The 19,615-nt window shown below is 37.3% G+C and overlaps 1 protein-coding gene across 17 annotated transcripts in view; it reads right to left on the bottom strand.

Annotated features, from left to right (window-relative positions):
• Nucleotides 1-19,615, bottom strand: part of LOC111196860 (NACHT, LRR and PYD domains-containing protein 14-like) — a 318,472-nt gene that overhangs the window by 6,906 nt on the left and 291,951 nt on the right. For 10 of the 17 annotated variants that reach the window (XM_049477046.1, XM_049477048.1, XM_049477055.1 and 7 more), the window contains 6 exons: nucleotides 19,195-19,243; nucleotides 18,814-19,003; nucleotides 16,769-18,560; nucleotides 15,962-16,135; nucleotides 8,121-8,294; nucleotides 6,292-6,338 (listed from right to left, as the gene is read on the bottom strand). In XM_049477046.1, the coding sequence (XP_049333003.1) occupies nucleotides 6,292-6,338; nucleotides 8,121-8,294; nucleotides 15,962-16,135; nucleotides 16,769-18,560; nucleotides 18,814-19,003; nucleotides 19,195-19,243 (2,426 nt within the window). The remainder of the gene's footprint in view (nucleotides 1-6,291; nucleotides 6,339-8,120; nucleotides 8,295-15,961; nucleotides 16,136-16,768; nucleotides 18,561-18,813; nucleotides 19,004-19,194; nucleotides 19,244-19,615) is intronic. The other 7 variants (XM_049477047.1, XM_049477054.1, XM_049477050.1 and 4 more) reach the window with 4 other exon arrangements.

Below are 19,615 nucleotides of genomic sequence, written 5' to 3'. Positions count from 1 at the left end.
CTGGCTTCAGCTACTGGCTTTCTCCCCAGTCTTCACTACGCCCACAAGACAGTAGCTGTACCCCCCCCACTAGATTTTTTTTCCCTTTCTCTCTCTCTCTCTCTCTCTCTCTCTCTCCAGCCTCTCTGGAGCTACATTCCCCTGCCTGGCCAGGTGTGCTTAGTATTGTCGCACCCTGGCATTATTGATTTAGTTTGTTCCGGCCGATGGCCGTGTATTTCTGTTAAATCTCAATTTTTTTTCCCAAATAAAATACCCCCTACGGGTGGGTTTTGTGAGACTGTCGTCTTTCCTCCCATTTTTTTTAAGGGTCTAGCGCCCCTGGCGCCACAATATGTAGTGTTATATTTAGTGTGTAGTGTTATATTTAGTGTGTAATGTTATATTTATTATATGTAGTGTTATATTTAGTGTGTGTGTGTTATATTTAGTGTGTGTGGTGTTATATTTAGTGTGTGTGTAGTGTTATATTTAGTGTGTGGTGTTATATTTAGTGTGTGGTGTTATATTTAGTGTGTGTGTGTTATATTTAGTGTGTGGTGTTATATTTAGTGTGTAGTGTGTAGTGTTATATTTAGTGTGTAGTGTGGGGCCCAAATTAGGATATTGAAGAACGATATGTGTAAAATCCTCATATACTAAGAGCACTGGCCTTATATGAGCAAGTTCATTAAGTTCGCTCATCCTCTGTCTGCTCTTCCCGTAAACAAGTTTAAACCTGTACCTGGCATATCTCAGAGGGAGGCAGCCGCTATAGATAACAGGCCATAATTGGATGACTTCCCAGGAAACGCTATCTTTAAATTCATTAGACAAAAACCAGATGTCCACATAGACTCTAGCTCTCATGAGAAAAAACTAGACAGGTGAAGGTCAGGTTTTTAAAAAAACCACACCATGTTGATTTGATTACAATTAGGTTCAATTATGGGAATAATGGCACCGCGCCCAAAGACGTGACCGGAAAAACCTCCCTAAAGATGATCATGTTTGGGAACAATTATGTTCAACTGAAAAATGGTTATATAACGGTAAAAGGTGGAGCCTAAAGCCCCCACCTTTTGTTCACCCAAAGACTGTATAAAAATGTGTGTAAAACCATTGTCTCATCAGAAGACTGAATTCTCCTGACTGAAGAACAATAAAGAATCATCTTAGAACATCGGAAAGAAGTCTTCTCCTTTCTTTAACTGAGGCACTCGTCTGTTGATTTTATCTTCTTTCTTTTGAATTTAAAACTTTGTAGTGATGCATGACTAGATAACCTTTTAAGAGTCTATTTTAAGCTAGCCCAAGGCTTCCCTTTAAGGGAGGCCTTAAGAGTCGTCAGATTACGAACGACAGTAGTGATATATTTAGTGTGTAGTGTTATATTTAGTGTTATATTTAGTGTGTAGTGTTATATTTAGTGTTATATTTAGTGTGTAGTGTTATATTTAGTGTGTAGTGATATATTTAGTGTGTAGTGTTATATTTAGTGTGTAGTGATATATTTAGTGTGTAGTGTTATATTTAGTGTGTAGTGTTATATTTAGTGTGTAGTGATATATTTAGTGTGTAGTGATATATTTAGTGTTATATTTAGTGTGTAGTGTTATATTTAGTGTTATATTTAGTGTGTAGTGTTATATTTAGTGTAATATTTAGTGTGTAGTGTTATATTTAGTGTGTAGTGTTATATTTAATGTTATATTTAGTGTGTAGTGATATATTTAGTGTGTAGTGTTATATTTAGTGATATATTTAGTGTGTAGTGTTATATTTAGTGTTATATTTAGTGTGTGTAGTGATATATTTAGTGATATATTTAGTGTTATATTTAGTGTTATATTTAGTGTGTATTAGGGATGCGACGGTTCTCTGTATTTTATTGGTCTGTTTGGTTTGATACACCCGGATGGACGGTGGTATTTGGGTGCGCACTAACAGAGTGAACAAACGCTCTCCCGCTGTACATGCCCCGCACATGGCCAGGGGGAGGGGCTGCTGAGCCGTAAAACCAACAGGAATAATACAAGTGTGTAGCATTATCTTTAGAATGTGCATATGTATATTGCTTTTGTTGGCCATTTAAATTTCTCCGTTTGTCACACAAATCGTGCGTTTCTATAAGTTCACACAGCCGCCTGTGGGATGCAGTGTGTGGCTCCAGGTGGTTCCTGTCCAGGCTATCAGCTGTACAGTTAAAATCCCCACCCAAGACTAAAAAATCCGTAAAATCACAGTCAGAGAGTACAGAGCTAAGCCTGTCTAAAAACAACATCCTCTCCACTCCTAGAGTGGGAGCGTACACACAAATAAAAACAAAGGTCTCATTCTCAAAACAGGCTTTTACTTTTAGCAGCCTCCCAGGTAAAATCTCATCTACTGTGTAAGAGTAGGGGATAAAAAAAAACTGGACACAAATAAAATACCAACTCCACTGCTGACAGAGGAATAATTACTTAAAATGGCCAAGCCATCCCACTCTTTAGCCCATTCTATATTAACTTCATCATCACTGTGCGTCTCTTGGATGAAAAAAACATCAGCACGCTTTTGTTTGGCCAACTCATAAAACATTGCTCTTTTTAAAGGGTCTCGTGCAGCAGAGGCAGGTTTATCGCAGTCACTCACCTCTGCTGTCTGCCCCTCTTACGGATGAGACCGGCTTCCCGTAGCGGGAAAGCTCACGGGCGAGTAGCTCGTCTTTAATGAACATTGGACAGTATTATTTTCCCGCGGGGGTACTGAGGGGTAACACCGGGAAGAGCTGACCGTTTATAATTACCCCTTTGCTGATCAGGTCGTTCGCTCTTTCCACGGTGTTTAAAAACATCACCATTGAGTTGTTCATGAGGGGACGCTGACAGCACGTTTTCATGTCCCACACTTTCTCCGACAGCGAGACAGCAGCTTTCTATACTCGCCTTACAGGCGAACTTTACTCCATTCTGCCTGGAGAGCTGCTCAAACAGCGAACTCCTTGGAGCCGCAGAGCTCCTCCGAGCCGCCGCAGACCAGGCCATGCTTTCTCCAAACACACACACTCACACCCGCGCCCACACACACAACACAGCTACACCACACACACACGCAGATAAACTCACTCACACACTCTAACAATACACTCAATCAAACCGAAAACGAAAGTAAACAACAACAAAAAAAGTTTGGCAAAACGCCAACAGCTCTCACACACACCCTCCGTTTCCCTCCAACACTCACGCTCACGCATGCGCAGAGAGAGAGAGAAAGTGAGAGAGAAAGAGAGCGAGAGAGAGAGAAAGAGAGAGGGAGGAAAAGCATTTTGCTTGATGTCTCTCTTGGTTATATGACAGTGGTGTTTTTATATTGAGTTTTATATCATGGTTTTGCAGTTTAAACTACACTTGATCTGACGTTATTTATTAAAATGATTTTTCTTTAAGAAAACAGAGGTAACAGAAAACGAACGCTAACACGTGTATTTCAAATGTTTGTGAAATAAAATTAATTCCTGTTCAGTCAAAGTGCTTTCCTCTTTTAATTTTTTATTTCTAAAACTCCAGCATTTGAGTGAGAATAAGCATCTGTTAAAATTCTCAAACAGCAGAATGCCTATAACCATTGGTGTAGGAACCGGGGGAGATATATTAGAAACAGGTGGATTTGTCCCCCCCAAAAATTATATCGTTTCACTCAGATCAGCTGTACTATTATGAGGAGACAGACCGGACCAATCACGGAGCCGGTTCAGGAATTAAGTTCCGCCTCTCAGGAGAAACAGCCAATCAGCTTGCTGTTTTTGCGGCGCGTGGAGGTGTCAGTATGTTGGTGGGGGGAAGCCCCTCCCTCGCTGTGAGATTTAGCAGCGGGATCGGCTGTAGCTGATTTTAAGATATGGATATACGGTGATTTTTTTTTCTAAAAGAAAGGTAACGGTATCTAATCATGTAAACTGTGATGATATGTTTCTGATAGCTGGATAAAAATACACATCTCTGAATCAGCACACAGTTTAACCCCACTGTGATTAATAAACTGCAGCTGTGTTAGTGAGTTAGCTTAACTTTGGAATTACCTAGATTGGGAGTCAAGGTTAAAGAAAAAAAAACTATATACGTAATGTTCAACTTGCCCTGTACCTGATCAGCTAATCACTGTTTCATTTTCAAACTGTTTATTAATTTAGGATTGCAGTTAGCTAGAAGCTGGATGTAGAGGATAGACAGAATTTAGTACAACACTGGGTAATGTTGGTAGTTTAAAGCAGTTTCTTAACCCAGATCATCACTGCCCCAGAACTGTGTTTTCCATCAGATCCAACTGATCAGCTAATAAACAATCATTTATTGAGTTTACCTGTTAAAATCTCTTAGCCCCCTATGGATCCTAAATTAATCATTATGTATATCCAGCAGTTTATTAGACACATCATACCACCACTTACTTTATTAAAGTGCCTTTAAACAGAGGAAGCTGTAGAATATGCAGAACAGTGTTAATATGCAGTAGAATATGTAAGAACAGGGTTGAGAAACACTGATCTAACCTGACTTCTGTTCATATGTAGTTCACAGTAAGACCACATGTCCTGACGTTTATATTAACTTCTGCCAAAAATCTCTAGGAAACGTAGTTACATTCTCTCAGTAGAAAGAAGTACTCTCAGTAAAAAAAAAATTTAAAGCGCAGGAACCAATTTTTTTTTTTAAAGAGTGGAGAAAATGTAAATATACAACAGAATTGACATACAATACATAATAATAATAACCAAAACTGTTATATTATTTTAAATATTAGGTGATAACTGATCAGTTTTTGTACTATATATATAATTCAGACATTGCATGCATAATTGTTTTCTAACAACAGTAAATGTAATGTGGAGTAACATGTTTAGGCTGTAAAATCACCTTATTTTGGATGTAACTAATTATAAACAAAATACAGAAAAAAAATGATTATTTGTGATAAAAAATAATTCCACAAATGTTGTTCTAGGAAACTATAGGGTGGGCTTTGGTTCATATTCGCAAATGTGTCTCCCCCAATATCAAGCCCGCTCCTACGCCCTTGCCTATAACTGCTATATTAAGCTACAGTTATTAAGTCTGTGTACTGAACATAAATGTAAATCCTTATGTCAGATATAAATATAACTAATAATAACTTATAGTTACTGTGCAGATTTTTAAGTATATTATATTTTATAGTTGATAGTTTTTTATATATTACTTCTATCAGCGTGTTTCTCCACAACCATGCAACAACCAATCAGACTGTTTTCTGAATTTTCCAGGAGCAAATCAGCTCTGAAGGCAAACGCTGAAGATTTGAGGACTAATTAAACAAAACTTTCTCAGCTGCGTGATCAGGGCCAGTGAACGCTAAACGGAGAAAAGGATATTTGAAGAGGCGCCGTCATCTTATAAATCCGCTGTTCGGGACCATTTTGGCTTCAGTGTTGAGTTTGATAATCAAGGTAAAAGACAGTCAGCAGATAAAGCACAGTGTGATTCAGTTACCTGTTTTTCACTAATGGTAAGAATAAGTGCTCCTTTTTTATAATAGATATTGTGATTTGAATTAATCTGTGACTTTATTAATTGGCTCTAAAAGTGTGAGTAGGAGCACCTTGTTGATTTGAAATAGAAAGGGCTAAAAACGTGCTGCATGTTGGAGCTAGATAATATTGATATAAATCCAAACAGAACCGAAACCGTGGCCCAAGAACCGCGATACGAACCAAACCGTGGCCACACTGTACTGTTGCATCCCTAGTGTGTAGTGTTATATTTAGTGTGTGTGTAGTGTTATATTTAGTGTGTGTGTAGTGTTATATTTAGAGTGTGTGTAGTGTTATATTTAGTGTGTGTGTATAGTGTTATATTTAGTGTTTGTGTGCAGTGTTAATTTAGTGTGTGTAGTGTTTTATTTTTTATGTGTGTGTAGTGTTATAATTAATGTGTATGTAGTGAATGTGTGTGTATGTAGTGTGTTTGTGTGTGCTTGTATTGTGTGTATGTGTGTGCTTGTATTGTGTGTATGTGTGTGCTTGTATTGTGTGTATTTGGGTGTGTAATGTGTGTATTTGTGTGTATTGTGTGTAGTGTGTCTGTAGTGGTATATATAGTGTCTGTGTGTAGTGGTATGTTTAGTGTGTGTGTGTGTGTTTGTTTGTATGTAGAGTGTATGTGTCTGTATGTGTGAGTGTTTGTACTTTGTGTGTGTGTAATGTTATATTTAGTGTGTGTATTGTTTGTATATAGTGTGTGTGTGTGTGTGTGTGTGTGTGTAGTGTTTGTATGTAGTGTGTGTGTAACTTACATTTTTTTAATCCAGGTTTGATTCTGATCTTCCCTCCATGTTCCACTCTAAACACACACACACACACACACACACACACACAGATCAGCACAGTGTGAGATTTTTAGAAACTGATTTATAAAGAAATACTTTGCATGAAAACGAGCGAACATTTGAGAGAGCGGAAATTAGTGACCTCATGTGGTAAAGTACGGAACTGCAATGCACACTGCATAAAATCAGATTAAAAACGGAAGATTAAGGAGGATTAACTCTTACTTCTCTAAATATATTTTTGTCTGCATGTATAAAGTTTTAATACTTGCTGTATCTTATTCTGCTTTATATGCACGATATGTAGTATTATTTTTATTAGAGCTTTTATTCAGAAATGGAGAGAACAAGGCACAGTGGTTAAAGTCCCCAGGAGTGACTGAGCTACAGAAATTACTCCAAAAGGGCATGAACAACTCATCCAGGAAGAACCCAGAACAACATTTAAAGAACTGCAGGTCTCACTCGCCTCAGTTAAGATCCGTTTTAATGATTCAATAATAAGAAAGAAACTGGGTGAAAATGATCTCCTAGATAAAATAAAATGGCAGTTTCTTGTGGGCTTGCAGAAAAGGGTTAAACTTTACTAAAGTAGGTTTTTGCATTCATATTCATACCTGAGTGTACTCCTGTCACAACAACAGCTTTTATAGGACCATACATTTTTCAAGGAATTATTGTGCAAAAATTATTTTATCATGATTTAAAAATAATTGTATGCCACTGGTCATTAGAAAACTTCAAAAATGTTAAATGTAACAAAGGCAACATTTTTAAATGAAGCCAACAAACCAACTCAAATCACATTGATGGGATCTCCTTGGAAATTAAGGGCTCTATTTTAGTGATCAGTAGGTGAGCTGTCAGCCGGGCAGCATGCAGCTTGATTTAGGGTGTGTCACTATGTCTTTACGATAGGAAAAGTTGCTCAAAAGAGGCTCAAAATGTGCAAAAAGCATGTATCGTGAAATAAACCAGTCACCATGTCACTTGCCATTCCCTTTAAGAGCCAGGTGCGGTCTAACTTTGGCGTATTGCTATTTAATTGGTGCAGCTACCTGGAATTGACCAATGTTTTTCATCAGCGTAGATATATTCAAAATCACCGTTGCTGTTTAAACAAGACAGGTGAAGAGCATGAAAATACACTGTTGGTGGGAGTAAGATAGCAATAAGCATCAAGAGCACCTTGCACAGGGTGTAGGTTATGGCCCTAAGTGTTCAGAAAGGATTCTGGTTTTGCAGTCACTGATTATTTTTACCATAAAGACATGGGCTGGTTGCTGGGGTACTTGACTCTCAGTGTGTATAAAGTTAGTGGGGATCAGTTTTAATCTTGTAACTTTTCTCCTGACTCGATGCTCAGGGCAGCTCTCCATCACTGAAGTTTTCCACCTGTTCTGGAGTAAAAACTAAACCTTGGTTCTTCTTAACAACAGAAAGATGAGCCAAAACAGAATTACAGCAAAGTACTTGGCATTCAGTGCAGATAGCTTGAGCATAAACAATTAACAGTGGCTGTGTAAACAAAAATAAAACAGAATGACAGAATGAAGGTTATATGCTGATCCACCATGTGTACCTGGTGACTACAACTAGATTTACTACAGGTCCCACAATGCAATGTGTCACAGCATTAACCCCTAACTTTCTCAACACTTTGCTTTCCTGTGAGGCACAGCACATACACAGGAAAAAGCACAACAGGCAATATTGAGAGTGACAAATATGTACAACATGTACAACAATATTTATCTTAGAATAAGTTGATAATATAATTATTAGTTCAGACCTACCCGAGTTTCTCCAGTTTGCAGTGTTGATCCTCCAGTCTGGCAGAAAGCAGCTTCACTCCTGACTCTCCTGGGTGGTTGTAGGTCAGATCCAGCTCTTTCAGGTGCGAGGGATTTGAAATTAGAGCTGAAGCCAGAGAACAACAGCCTTTATCTGTGATCATGCAACCAGATAATCTGCAGACAGAGCAAGAGAATGTGTGAGTGAGTGACAGAAAACAAGAAAGAAAGAAAGACAACATAGCAGACTGAGGAAGATAATGCACTTTGATATTAGTCTCTTTTTTTTTAAATAACACTACAAAATCTGAAAAAAAATATCTATAGAAAACTAAAGTTTCTTAACACAGTTGACACAGATTAACATGAAACCCAAACCTCAACAGTAAGCATTTCTGTGAATACGGCATTAGCATTGATGTGGACCAAAGAATTGAGTTCATATTAACTTTTTCTAAAATAGTTTTTGCTTGTGCATCACAATTTTGTAATCATTGTGTGATATATCTCAAATGTTCATTCAAGTTGGACATTCTTAAGACAATTGCAGAAGACTCGTATTTGTTTGTTTGGTATACTCTGACTTTTGTTAAACACTTTTTCTTGTGTGATTTGTTATCATCATTGTAAACACCTGAATATTTACACATTTATACATGTAGAATTTCTAGTGGTGTCAATCGATTAAAAAATGCAATCCAATTAAACCTACCAAAATTCTGTGATTGATCGCACTCGTTTTTCGTAAGACGGAAGTTTTTATAGTGAGTATATTATGGAGTGAATTTTGTGCCAAAAGTTTATGTTGTGCGACAAACTTTATGTTGATGCACAGTTATATTGTGACAAAAACATAACTCCCTGGCTGTTCTAAATTTCTTTAACTGTATCTAAATAGTGCCCTCTCTCTCCCTCTCTCTCTCCCCCCGAGCACTTTGGTTTGTGCACTCTCTGTCTCTCTCTCATGCGCGTTGCGCTCTCGTTGAACAATCTCTAACATATAGGTCAATACTCAAATAACCTCATAAAATTGATCCATAATGTATATTGTGGCGTGAGGAGGCGGGGGAATCGGGGGTCCGCCCCACGCAGGAACGCTCAGCCCTGTCTGTCTCAGCTGGTCTGCATCAGGACTGATTAAACAGCCAGCTGGGACAGGCATATAAACTGAGCCTCAGCCCTCACTCAGAGAGTATTTTCACTGGAGAGCTGAGGGCTGAGGCTGCACGGACTTATATTTAAATTTTAAAGAAACTACTGAACTCTAAAACCCCACTGGGCTGAGTTATGTTGTTTTGAGTTTATTCTGGGTGTGGTGGAGGACCTTTAAACCAATAAAAGGTATGATCTCTCTGTGCTTCCTCCTTCCGGGTCACAGTGATCACGCCCCTAACCCCAGGGGCGAATCACAATATAAATATTTCCCCTAAACTTTCCTTTCTCTCTCGTTCTTTCTCTTTCTTCCACTCCCACTTACTCGGGTCATTCTCACAAAATCCAGATTCAGAGGACATCCAGTATGAAATTTTTCAAAACTGAATGTGACGACAAATTTCCTTTTGAGGATTTAAGATTAAGGTCTAAACTTACTATGAATATTATTTTCAGAAAAACTGTTCCATTTTATTGCATATTTTATTAGCATTTTTTAGATGAAGTCCACAAAAATGTATCATTACCGCAATGTGATATGACATTAAATATATGATAAAAATGCATTTTTTTTTATCAAAGTTAAGCAGTTCAGTTAAGCAAGGGTTTAGGAATACTTATTAGCTTACACTTACACACAATGCTTCATTATGAAAAGAATGTTTATTTTCAAGAACATTTCATATTATTTAAGACAATTTACAATGCAAACATTTGTATATCAAAAGAATCTTTCATGTAGACTACAGCACCTTCATTAATAAAACAGCTCATTTAACTATTGGAAACCATTCAATGCACCATCCAGCATTGTATGCCTACTAAGACCAAACTTTTTATTTTTAGTCATTTACGTAGTTTTTTTGTGTTTTGCCCATATGTCAGGCATATGTCAGTTCTGTAATATCTGTCTGACTTTTTTTCCTCCATTGCTTTTTCTTTTTGTCATGGTACTTTTTGGTCAGATCACGTGTTGTCTTTATTTTCCCACTGGAAATAGCAAATATGAAATTATGATATCCGTTCCAGTTTTTGTTCAGTTCCTTAGAATGGACTGTACACAAATAATATCATGTGAAAGTAACTCCAACTGGAACAACTGTCTGTGTTGTTGAGTATGTGTGTGTGTTTCTCTAAATGTTGTAATTCTTGCTGTAAATGTTCTCCCTAAACTTTGACAGCCTTGCTTTTGCTGCTGCCTTTCTTTTCTCAATAGCTACCTGCCTGTAACAAATACACATCGCACATTACAATAAAATATATCAAAGATGGAAAAAAATCTCTCTAGTTATGTGGTCTAACATCTAATTCTGTGTACGGAATTAGATTTAGTGTCAGGCCAGATAAGACGGAACATTAGTGACCTCTACTGGTGGATTGCAATAGCTAAGTTAGAATGGTCTACTGGAGAAACTGTTCAGGGTAACGCTCATAAAAAGGCATCTGTATTATGCTTCTTAATCAAATTCTCATTCCCGAAACAGTTCATCTCATTACCGCAACAGGTATTGAAATGTAGCGGTAAGTGAGAATTCAGTTGCGGAGGATAAGTGACTTTAAAATTTTATGCTAACTGTAAAGGCACCAAGAGGGCTGGATAAATTTTCACTTACAGTGTCCATTTAGACCTTAATATACTATATTATAATCAAAAATAAAAACTGTAACTTCAAACTGTAGGCTCAAAACCTATATCGATATATCGGTAATGACAATGAAAAAGTCGTGCAGAAAAGATGAGCAATCTTTTAACTTTTATCCAGAAACATAAGAGAAGAACTGCTTACATGGTAGCCATCTTGAGTTTCATGGCCGGTGTCTTCCATAATGATGAAAATGCCTTGAAAATTTAAGTTCTTTGTGGATTTAAACAATGATTGAAAATTGTTGCGGAGGATGAGAAAATTAGTGTTGGACACATTCCTTTTCTTTATTAATTTTATTGTTTTTACTTTTCAATGTTCAAATTGTTTATTGTTTAACTTTTCAAATTGTTTATGTTTATTTACTAAAAGTGTTTATAGTATGAAATGCATTTAAGTATTTTGTTTTAAATGTTTAAATATTAAAATTTCCAAACAATGTACTGAAATTCTGATACGGACATGTTGCAGAAATGAGAATTTTACTCTAAAATGTAAAAAATTACAAAAATGATATTTATAATGTTCATTTTTAAACATGTGCAAGATAGATCGAAGGACGTTGTTTATGATTCTATGTTTATTTTTTTGTTAATATTTACTTGTTTATTAAAATTCCTCATACCTCATCCATCCATCCATCCATCCATTACGCGCAAATACACACGCACCCGCAAATATACTAATGCACGCACATTAATCTGTTCACAAAATCCCATAAAAATCACAAGGAACCACTTAGCAATAACTTAATGCATGCAACGTCTCAATATCATAACATATATATCACACCAAATCCAACACTTTTTATCTTATGTTGTGTCTCTTCTACTTTGTTCTACATTTAATCACTCCTTTCTGTACTATCTCTTTGTACCCCAGATGTATCCCAGATCCGAAAAATGCCTTTGTGTTTACACTCCATCCCACACACAACAGATAATATCCTCAAACATCTGGACACTCATATCATATCATTGAAAAACATTATTAATCTGAACATCACAACATGTCTTCACTTAAATTTATAAACTAGAACATTTGTGGTATCGGGACACAGATTAAGCAAGCCAAGGTACTAAACCATCTCACTTCACTAAAGGCAGACATTTGTTTACTACAAGAAACACATCTATCAGAAACAAATCATCATAAGCTCAGATCACCACAATTCACCCACATATTCTCAGCCTACTATAACTCCAAACAAAGAGGAGTATCAATACTAATAAACAAAAAAATCCCCTTCACACATAACACCACTATATCAGACACAGATAGATATATCATAATTAACATCAACATCAGCAACACACCCTTAACAATAGCAAGTTTGTATGGCCCCAACATTTATAACCCATCCTTCTTTCATGAGTTTTTCAACCATATAAACAATATATCAGATTTCACAATTATAATTGGAGGCGACTTTAATTCAATCATTGACCCATGTATAGACAGATTAATTATGGCACACAATACACATTACTGGCATTCAACAGATATCATTAAACAATACATGACAGACTTTGGGCTCAGGGATGGTTGGCGCCTCAAAAACCCAAACACTAAAGAATTTTCTCCAGCCTACCACTCATATTCTCGCGTTGACTATTTTTAAACCAGCAATTCTATTATAGCTAATATATCAGAAATGAAATATCACCCTATAATAATCAGTGACCATGCACCAGGTTCACTTATATGGAACATAAATCCACTAAATAAAACTTTCAGCTGGAGACTAAATAGCTCGTTACTTACAGACCCAGAATTTGACAACTACGTCAAAAAAGAGTGGGCATCTTTCCTAGGAATAAATGATTCTCCAGAAACCACACCAACAATATTGTGGGAAACTGGGAAAGCAGTACTAAGAGGCAAAATCATCTCTTACTCTTCCTGTAAGAAGAAGAAAGATACGGAAAATGAGTCTAATCTAACATCAGGGAATTGTCAAATGAAATGATAAAAAAATCCATTAGATAAAATTAAAAAAGAGTTAAAAGAATGCGAATCACAGTATAATGAACTTATAAACAAGAGGACTCAAGTTTAAATACAACGACTAAGATATAAGCAATTTAAATCACAATAACAAATCTGGTAAATTCTTAGCTAACCAAGTAAAACATAGAGAAAAAAAACAACAATCCCATTAATCAAATATGAGACCGGACTATTCAGCCAAACATGAAATGAAATTAATCAAGTATTTGGGAAATTCTATAAAAATCTATACTCACCAGAACAGGATCCAGACCCAATAGATATTCACACTTTCCTCTATAATATACACCTACCCAAACTAACTGAAGAACAAAAAAGCATATTAGAAAAGCCAATAACATCAGAAGAACTCCATAAAGCCCTTCGTAAGATGCCTAATAACAAAGCACCAGGACCAGATGGCTTTCCTGCAGAATTCTACAAGCACTTCTGGTCAATATTTGGCCCAATGTTCAGTAGAGTAATAGCAGAAATTAAACACAATAAGAGACTACCAACAGAAATGAATACAGCTACAATACCACTCCATCTTAAACCTACAAAGATCCTACCTTACCATCCAGCTACCGTCCACTGTCACTAATTAGCACAGACACAAATCTAATAAGTAAGACATTAGCTACCAGACTGGAAACGGTTATCCCATCCCTCATACATCCTGATCAGACCGGCTTCATCAAAGACAGACAATCAGTTACCAACATGCGCAGACCAAAATAACCCAAAACTAATTACCCCCAATGCTGATTTCTGGAGAAACATTATGGAAAACACATTCACCATGACTAACAATACTAACCTCCACCTTATACAATATAAAGTAATTCACAGGGTACACAACACTAAGCAAAAGTTACATAAAATGGGACTAGTAGATTCAGAAATCTGCATACATTGCTCACTAAACACTCCAGACAATTACACACATGATCTATGGTACTGCCCACCAATCACACTTCTGGCAGCTTGTTATAACTCGGCTAACTCCACTATTTAAACAGCCAATCTCTCCATCCCCATCACTCTGCCTGCTTGGTGACACATGAACCACAAACCTAAACCAGGAGGAAAGCAGAGCACTTTTGGTGGTGCTAACCATCGCCAAAAAATAATTCTCACAAACTGGAAATCAAGGGAAAATATCACCATCAGTCAATGGGAAAACTCACTCACAGAACACATAGAAATGGAAAAAATATCTGCATCTCTTAAAAACAGAACTCATGAACACATAAAAAACTGGTCAGCATTAAACATCCTCCTACATCAGTGACTCCATCAGTCTTTAACAGATAACCTGCACACATCCATTATATATCTATAACCACATCATCCATAATCCATATATCATCACTACATGAATGTTCCTACACACAAACACATGCACACAGTCACATAATCTATTTAACATTTAACATTGTGGCGGGCAAAAAAAAAAAATGTTAGGAATCAAAAGCAAAAATTGTATGTTACAAATTCAAATGAGAAAAAATATATAGCAAATATATATTTTTAAATATACTTGGTTACTTTATTATCCTTTGCAGTTATTTGAAAATTATTTCAGTTTGGATTTTGCCAATCTTTGCTTTTATTTTTGTGTTTTTGTGAATTTTCTGTGGATTTTTTTTTATTTTTCTGTTAAAGACTTTTGCTTCTGGAATCTTTACTTTGCTTTTGTTTTAGTTTTTTGCTTCTGAGTTTTGGCACACTTTTCACGGGTGGGCGGGGCTAAGAAGAAGGCCCCTTGAATCTCCATTGGTCAGCTGGTTCTGGACTGACGGGTTCTCTGAACCCTCGTCTGAGACTGACCCCACCAGTTTCAAGCGTCCTTCCAAAAACGGAGAGCGAACAGCTTCTAGTGCACAGCAGCAGCAGCAGATACTTTTACAATTAAATTTCATACAAACGTTCTGTTCAACGTTATATTATGTTATATTATTCTTTGTTTCACTCCATTAAAAAGCTCACATTAGCGAGATGTTCTAAATATTCATGCACAAAGTATGATAGTTACCTCGTCAGTGAGCTAGTGAGTTAGCTAGTTACCTACTCAGTGAGCTAGTGAGTTACCTAGCCAGTGAGCTAGTGAGTTAGCCAGTTACCCACTCAGTAAGCTAGTGAGTTAGCTAATTACCTAATTAGTGAACTAGTGAGTATCCTAGTCAGTGAACTAGTGAGTTACCTAGACATTGAGCTAGTTTTGCTAGTTACCTACTTTGTGCATGAAAATGTAGCACGCTAATGTGCGCTTTTTAATGGAGTGAGACAGAGAATAATATAACATAATATAACATTAAACAGAACGTTTGTATGAAATTTAATTGTAAACACAATCCGCTGCTGCTGCTATGCAGTGGAAGCTTGAAATTGGCGGGGTGGGAGTGGTCAGTCCAGAACCAGCTGACCAATGGAGATTTAAGGCGAACACCTTCTTCTAAGCCCCGCCCACCTGTGAAAAGTGTGCCAAAACTCAGAAGAAAAAAACTAAAGCAGAAGCAAGGGAGAGATTCCAGAAGCAAAAGTCTTTAACAGCAAAATCCAAAAAACTCAAAAATAAAAGCAAAGACTGGCAAGATCCAAACTGAAATAAAGTAACCAAGTATATTTAAAACTATATATTTGCTATATAATTTTCTCTTTTGAATTTGCAACATACAATTTTTGCTTTTGATTCTTAACACTTTGATTGTGGATTTTACTTATTTGTGTAAAACTTTTGGCACATACAGAGAGAGAGAGAGAGAGAGAGAGAGCAACAAAGCTCTCTATCCAGGTCTGAGCTGGAAGTCTGAACCGGATTGTTACAGCTGGACTCCGCATTAAAGCGCTTCAGTCGTTTAATCAGAAAATAAATCTGCATGCTGGGTGGAGGCGGGGCAGATTACGGCAGAAGTTGGGGTCAAATTTGGTGCCGAAATAAAACTTGAGTTAAAAAAATAGTAACGCGTTACTGATTCCAACCTAACAGCTAACATGTTAATGATTTAATGCTGACAGCCCTAATAATTTCAAATGAAAAATTACAGGAACACTGACCTGAGAATCTGAAGTTTACAGTGTGAACTCTTCAGTCCAGCAGAGAGCAGCTCCACTCCTGAATCCTGCAGGTCATTGTTACTGAGGTCCAGCTCTTTCAGGGAGGAGTTTTCCAGGTTTAAAACTGATTCCAGATTTTCACACGTCTTTACTCCAAGATTACATGAAGCTAGTCTAAAAAACAAGAATAAACAAATGATTTCACAATAAACCCTAAGAAGAATATTTGAATGGATTGACAAAGAATAGAGAGCTGGTGTTTCTTTATACTGAAACAGTTAACATGCAGAAATCTCCACTTTATCAGCATGGGCATACAGTTCACCAAAAGCTCTGGGACAGATTATAATAAGTTAAAAAAGAGGATTTTTGGAATATGTGAATTTATTCTATTTTCCCAGTTAAATTCTGTAAAAATATTACACCTTCTCCCACATATATATGTTAGAAATAAATACAGACACTTAAAATTTATGTTCTAATTTAAATTTTCATGTTCTATTGCTAATCATCATTTCTCCAAAGCATATTGAGATGCAAGATGCAAGAGATGTGCATTCATTTTAACAAAAACATATAACTTGCCCAAACCCTTTTTTAAGATTGTATTTAATCAGTCTAAGACAGAAACGTAATGTACTGTTTACATTAAAATGATGGTTTGATTATTATTACACACAATAATGTATAATGTATGCTTATATGTAACAATGTAAATAATGTAAATCCACCAGTGATTGAATGGAAACTCATTCTACACATCAGCAGTTAATTAAAAACTGTGAAGGCCTGAATAAAAATACTCACATGGCTCTTCTGGATATTTTAACTACTGGCAGCAGCCTCAGAAGACACTCCTCTGATGGATCATATTTACTGAGGTTAAACTCCTCCAGCTCTTCTTGTGAGTTCACCAACACAAATGCCAGAGCTGACCACTGAGCAGGAGAGAGCCTGGACTGTTGAAGACGATGCTTACCACCTCTACTCAGGTATTTCTGCACTTCCTGCACCAGAGAATGGTCATTCAGTTCATTCAGACAGTGGAACAGATTGACGGATTTCTCTGGAGATGAGTTCTCCTCAATCTTCTTCTTGATGTATTTGATGTTTTCCTCATTGCTGTCAGATATTCTCTCTGTCCGTGTCAGTACGACTCGTAACAGATTCTGATTAGACTCCAATGAGAGACCCAGAAGGAAACGAAGGAACAGGTCCAGGTGTCCACTCTCACTCTGTAAGGCTCTGTCTATGGCACTGCTGAGGAAGTCAGTCTTCGTTGACTTGCTGAAAAACTTGAAGAGTTTACTGGTTTGTTGTTCAGTGGATTGTTCTTTTGGAATTTTTCTGTTGAGAAATGCATATAAAGCAGCAAGAAACTCCTGGACACTCAGGTGTACAAAGCTGAAGACCTTCCCCAGGTGCAGCTCATGTTCCTCCCTGAAGATCTGTGTACACACTCCTGAGTACACTGACGCTTCGCTAATATCGATACCACTCTCTCTTAGATCTTCCTCATAGAAGATCAGGTTTCCTTTCTCCAGCTGCTGGAACGCCAGTTTCCCCAGAGCCAGGATACTTGTTCTGGTCTGCTGAGGATCAGGTTCACTTTTCCCACTGTACTTCTGGCTCTTGTGTTTGATCTGAAAGATCAGGAAGTGTGTGAACATCTGCGTCAGGGTTTTGGGAATTTCTCCACTCTCAGCTTCACTCAGCATTCTCTCTAGAACAGTGGCTGTAATCCAGCAGAAGACCGGTATGTGGCACATGATGTAGAGGCTTCTTGAAGACCTGATGTGTGTGAAGACTTTGTTGGCCAGGTCCTGATCCCTGATCCTCTTCCTGAAGTACTCCTGTTTCTGAGGGTCACTGAAACCCCGCACTTCTGTTACCTGGTCAACACACTCAGGAGGGATCTGACTGACCGCTGCTGGTCGAGAGGTGATCCAGAGGAGAGCAGAGGGAAGCAGATTACCCTTGATGAGGTTCGTCAGCAGAACATCCACTGAGGTTTGCTCTTCTATATTCACCAATTTCTCATTTTTCTGGAAATGCAGAGGCAATCGACACTCATCCAGACCATCAAAGATGAACATGATCTTGTAGCTCCAATAATGTCTTGGTTTTAATTCTTGTGTTTCTGGGAAAAAGCTCTGAAGAAGTTTTACCAGACTGAGCTTCTTCTCCTTCATCAGATTCAACTCTCTAAAAGGAAGTGGAAATATGAAGATAATGTCCTGATTTACTTTTCCTTCAGCCCAGTCCAGAATGAACTTCTGCACAGAGACTGTTTTTCCAATTCCAGCAACTCCTTTAGTCAGTACAGTTCTGATGGGTCGTTTCTGTTCTGGTAATGGTTTAAAGATGTCGTTGCATTTGATTGGTCTTTCCTGTGTTGTTTTTTTCCTGGACGCAGCTTCAATCTGTTTCACCTCATGTTCCTGATTGACATCTCCTCCATCTCCCTCTGTGATGTAGAGCTCTGTGTAGATCTCATTCAGAAGTGCTGACTTTACATGGCCTGAGATTCCTTCATTAAGTATCTGATATTTATCTCTCAGCTTGGATTTGAGCTTTCTTTGGCATGCTGGGGCCAATTCTGATTGCAGAGGAAGAGAATAAGGAAAATGTAATTAGCTGTGATCTTCATGAAAGACCCCTGTGTAGAACAACTCTGATAGAGTAGATAATTGTTAGGTTTAAGGATACATTTGATGCTGTGACACAATATCTTATAATTACAAAATCCAGATAACTACTGCTTATTATTCTAATTTGAAAAGCAGAACTCATCTAAGGAAATAAATTAGCCCTTTAAGTTGGTCCCCATTTTCATGACCCAAACTTCTTACTGGTCTCTAGTGTGTTGGCTATGTCTGTCTGATTCATGTTCCTCAGGATGTGCAGTGTGACCTTCAGCACCCCCTCCTTCTGATCATCATCCACCTCTCCCTCAGAGCATGCTGGGTAATCTGGACTCAGGAGCTTCTTAAACATGTTTAGCTCGTTCTTCACTAGAGAGATAAACTTCTCCTGCAGCTTCTGATTAAGAACAAACATCAGAGAATCAGTAAAGCTATTACAGTACAGAGAGAGAGATGATGACACTGATCTGAGGACAAAAGTAGTTATGGATGCTCCGATCTGTAAAAGGTATTATCAAAACTTTAAAGTAAAGTTAAATTTATATGTAAAATAAATCATTCCCATCATATATATGGTTCAGTACTAACCTTGAATATGTGGTCCAGTTCTTTTCTGGAAAAGTTTTTTTTCTTGTCACTGTGGATGAACAGAAAATCCACACTGTAATCCACATTATTAAATCAGCTGATCTAAAAAAACGTGTTTCAGTAAAATATGGTGAGATTATTAATAAAATAAAGAATAGCAGCAAATAACAGATACAAAGAAAAGATTAAGCTGTAATTAAAATAAAATGTAAATAAATGTATCAGGAATACCAGAACCAGGAGAGACACACACTGATATGAGTCAAACAGTTTAAACAGTTTATTAACAAGTAGATAAGGATAGTTTAAAGCAGTACTGCACTGCAATTAAACGATTCCTGCAGCTCTCAGCAGGTATTTTGGTCCACTCCTCATGAGTTAACTGCTCCTGCTGCCTCAGGTTTGAAAGAGCTTTTCCAGA

This window comes from Astyanax mexicanus, chromosome 4 (genome assembly GCF_023375975.1).
Source record: "Astyanax mexicanus isolate ESR-SI-001 chromosome 4, AstMex3_surface, whole genome shotgun sequence".
Lineage (NCBI taxonomy): Eukaryota > Metazoa > Chordata > Actinopteri > Characiformes > Acestrorhamphidae > Astyanax > Astyanax mexicanus.
This window is presented reverse-complemented; position numbering and strand designations above follow the sequence as displayed.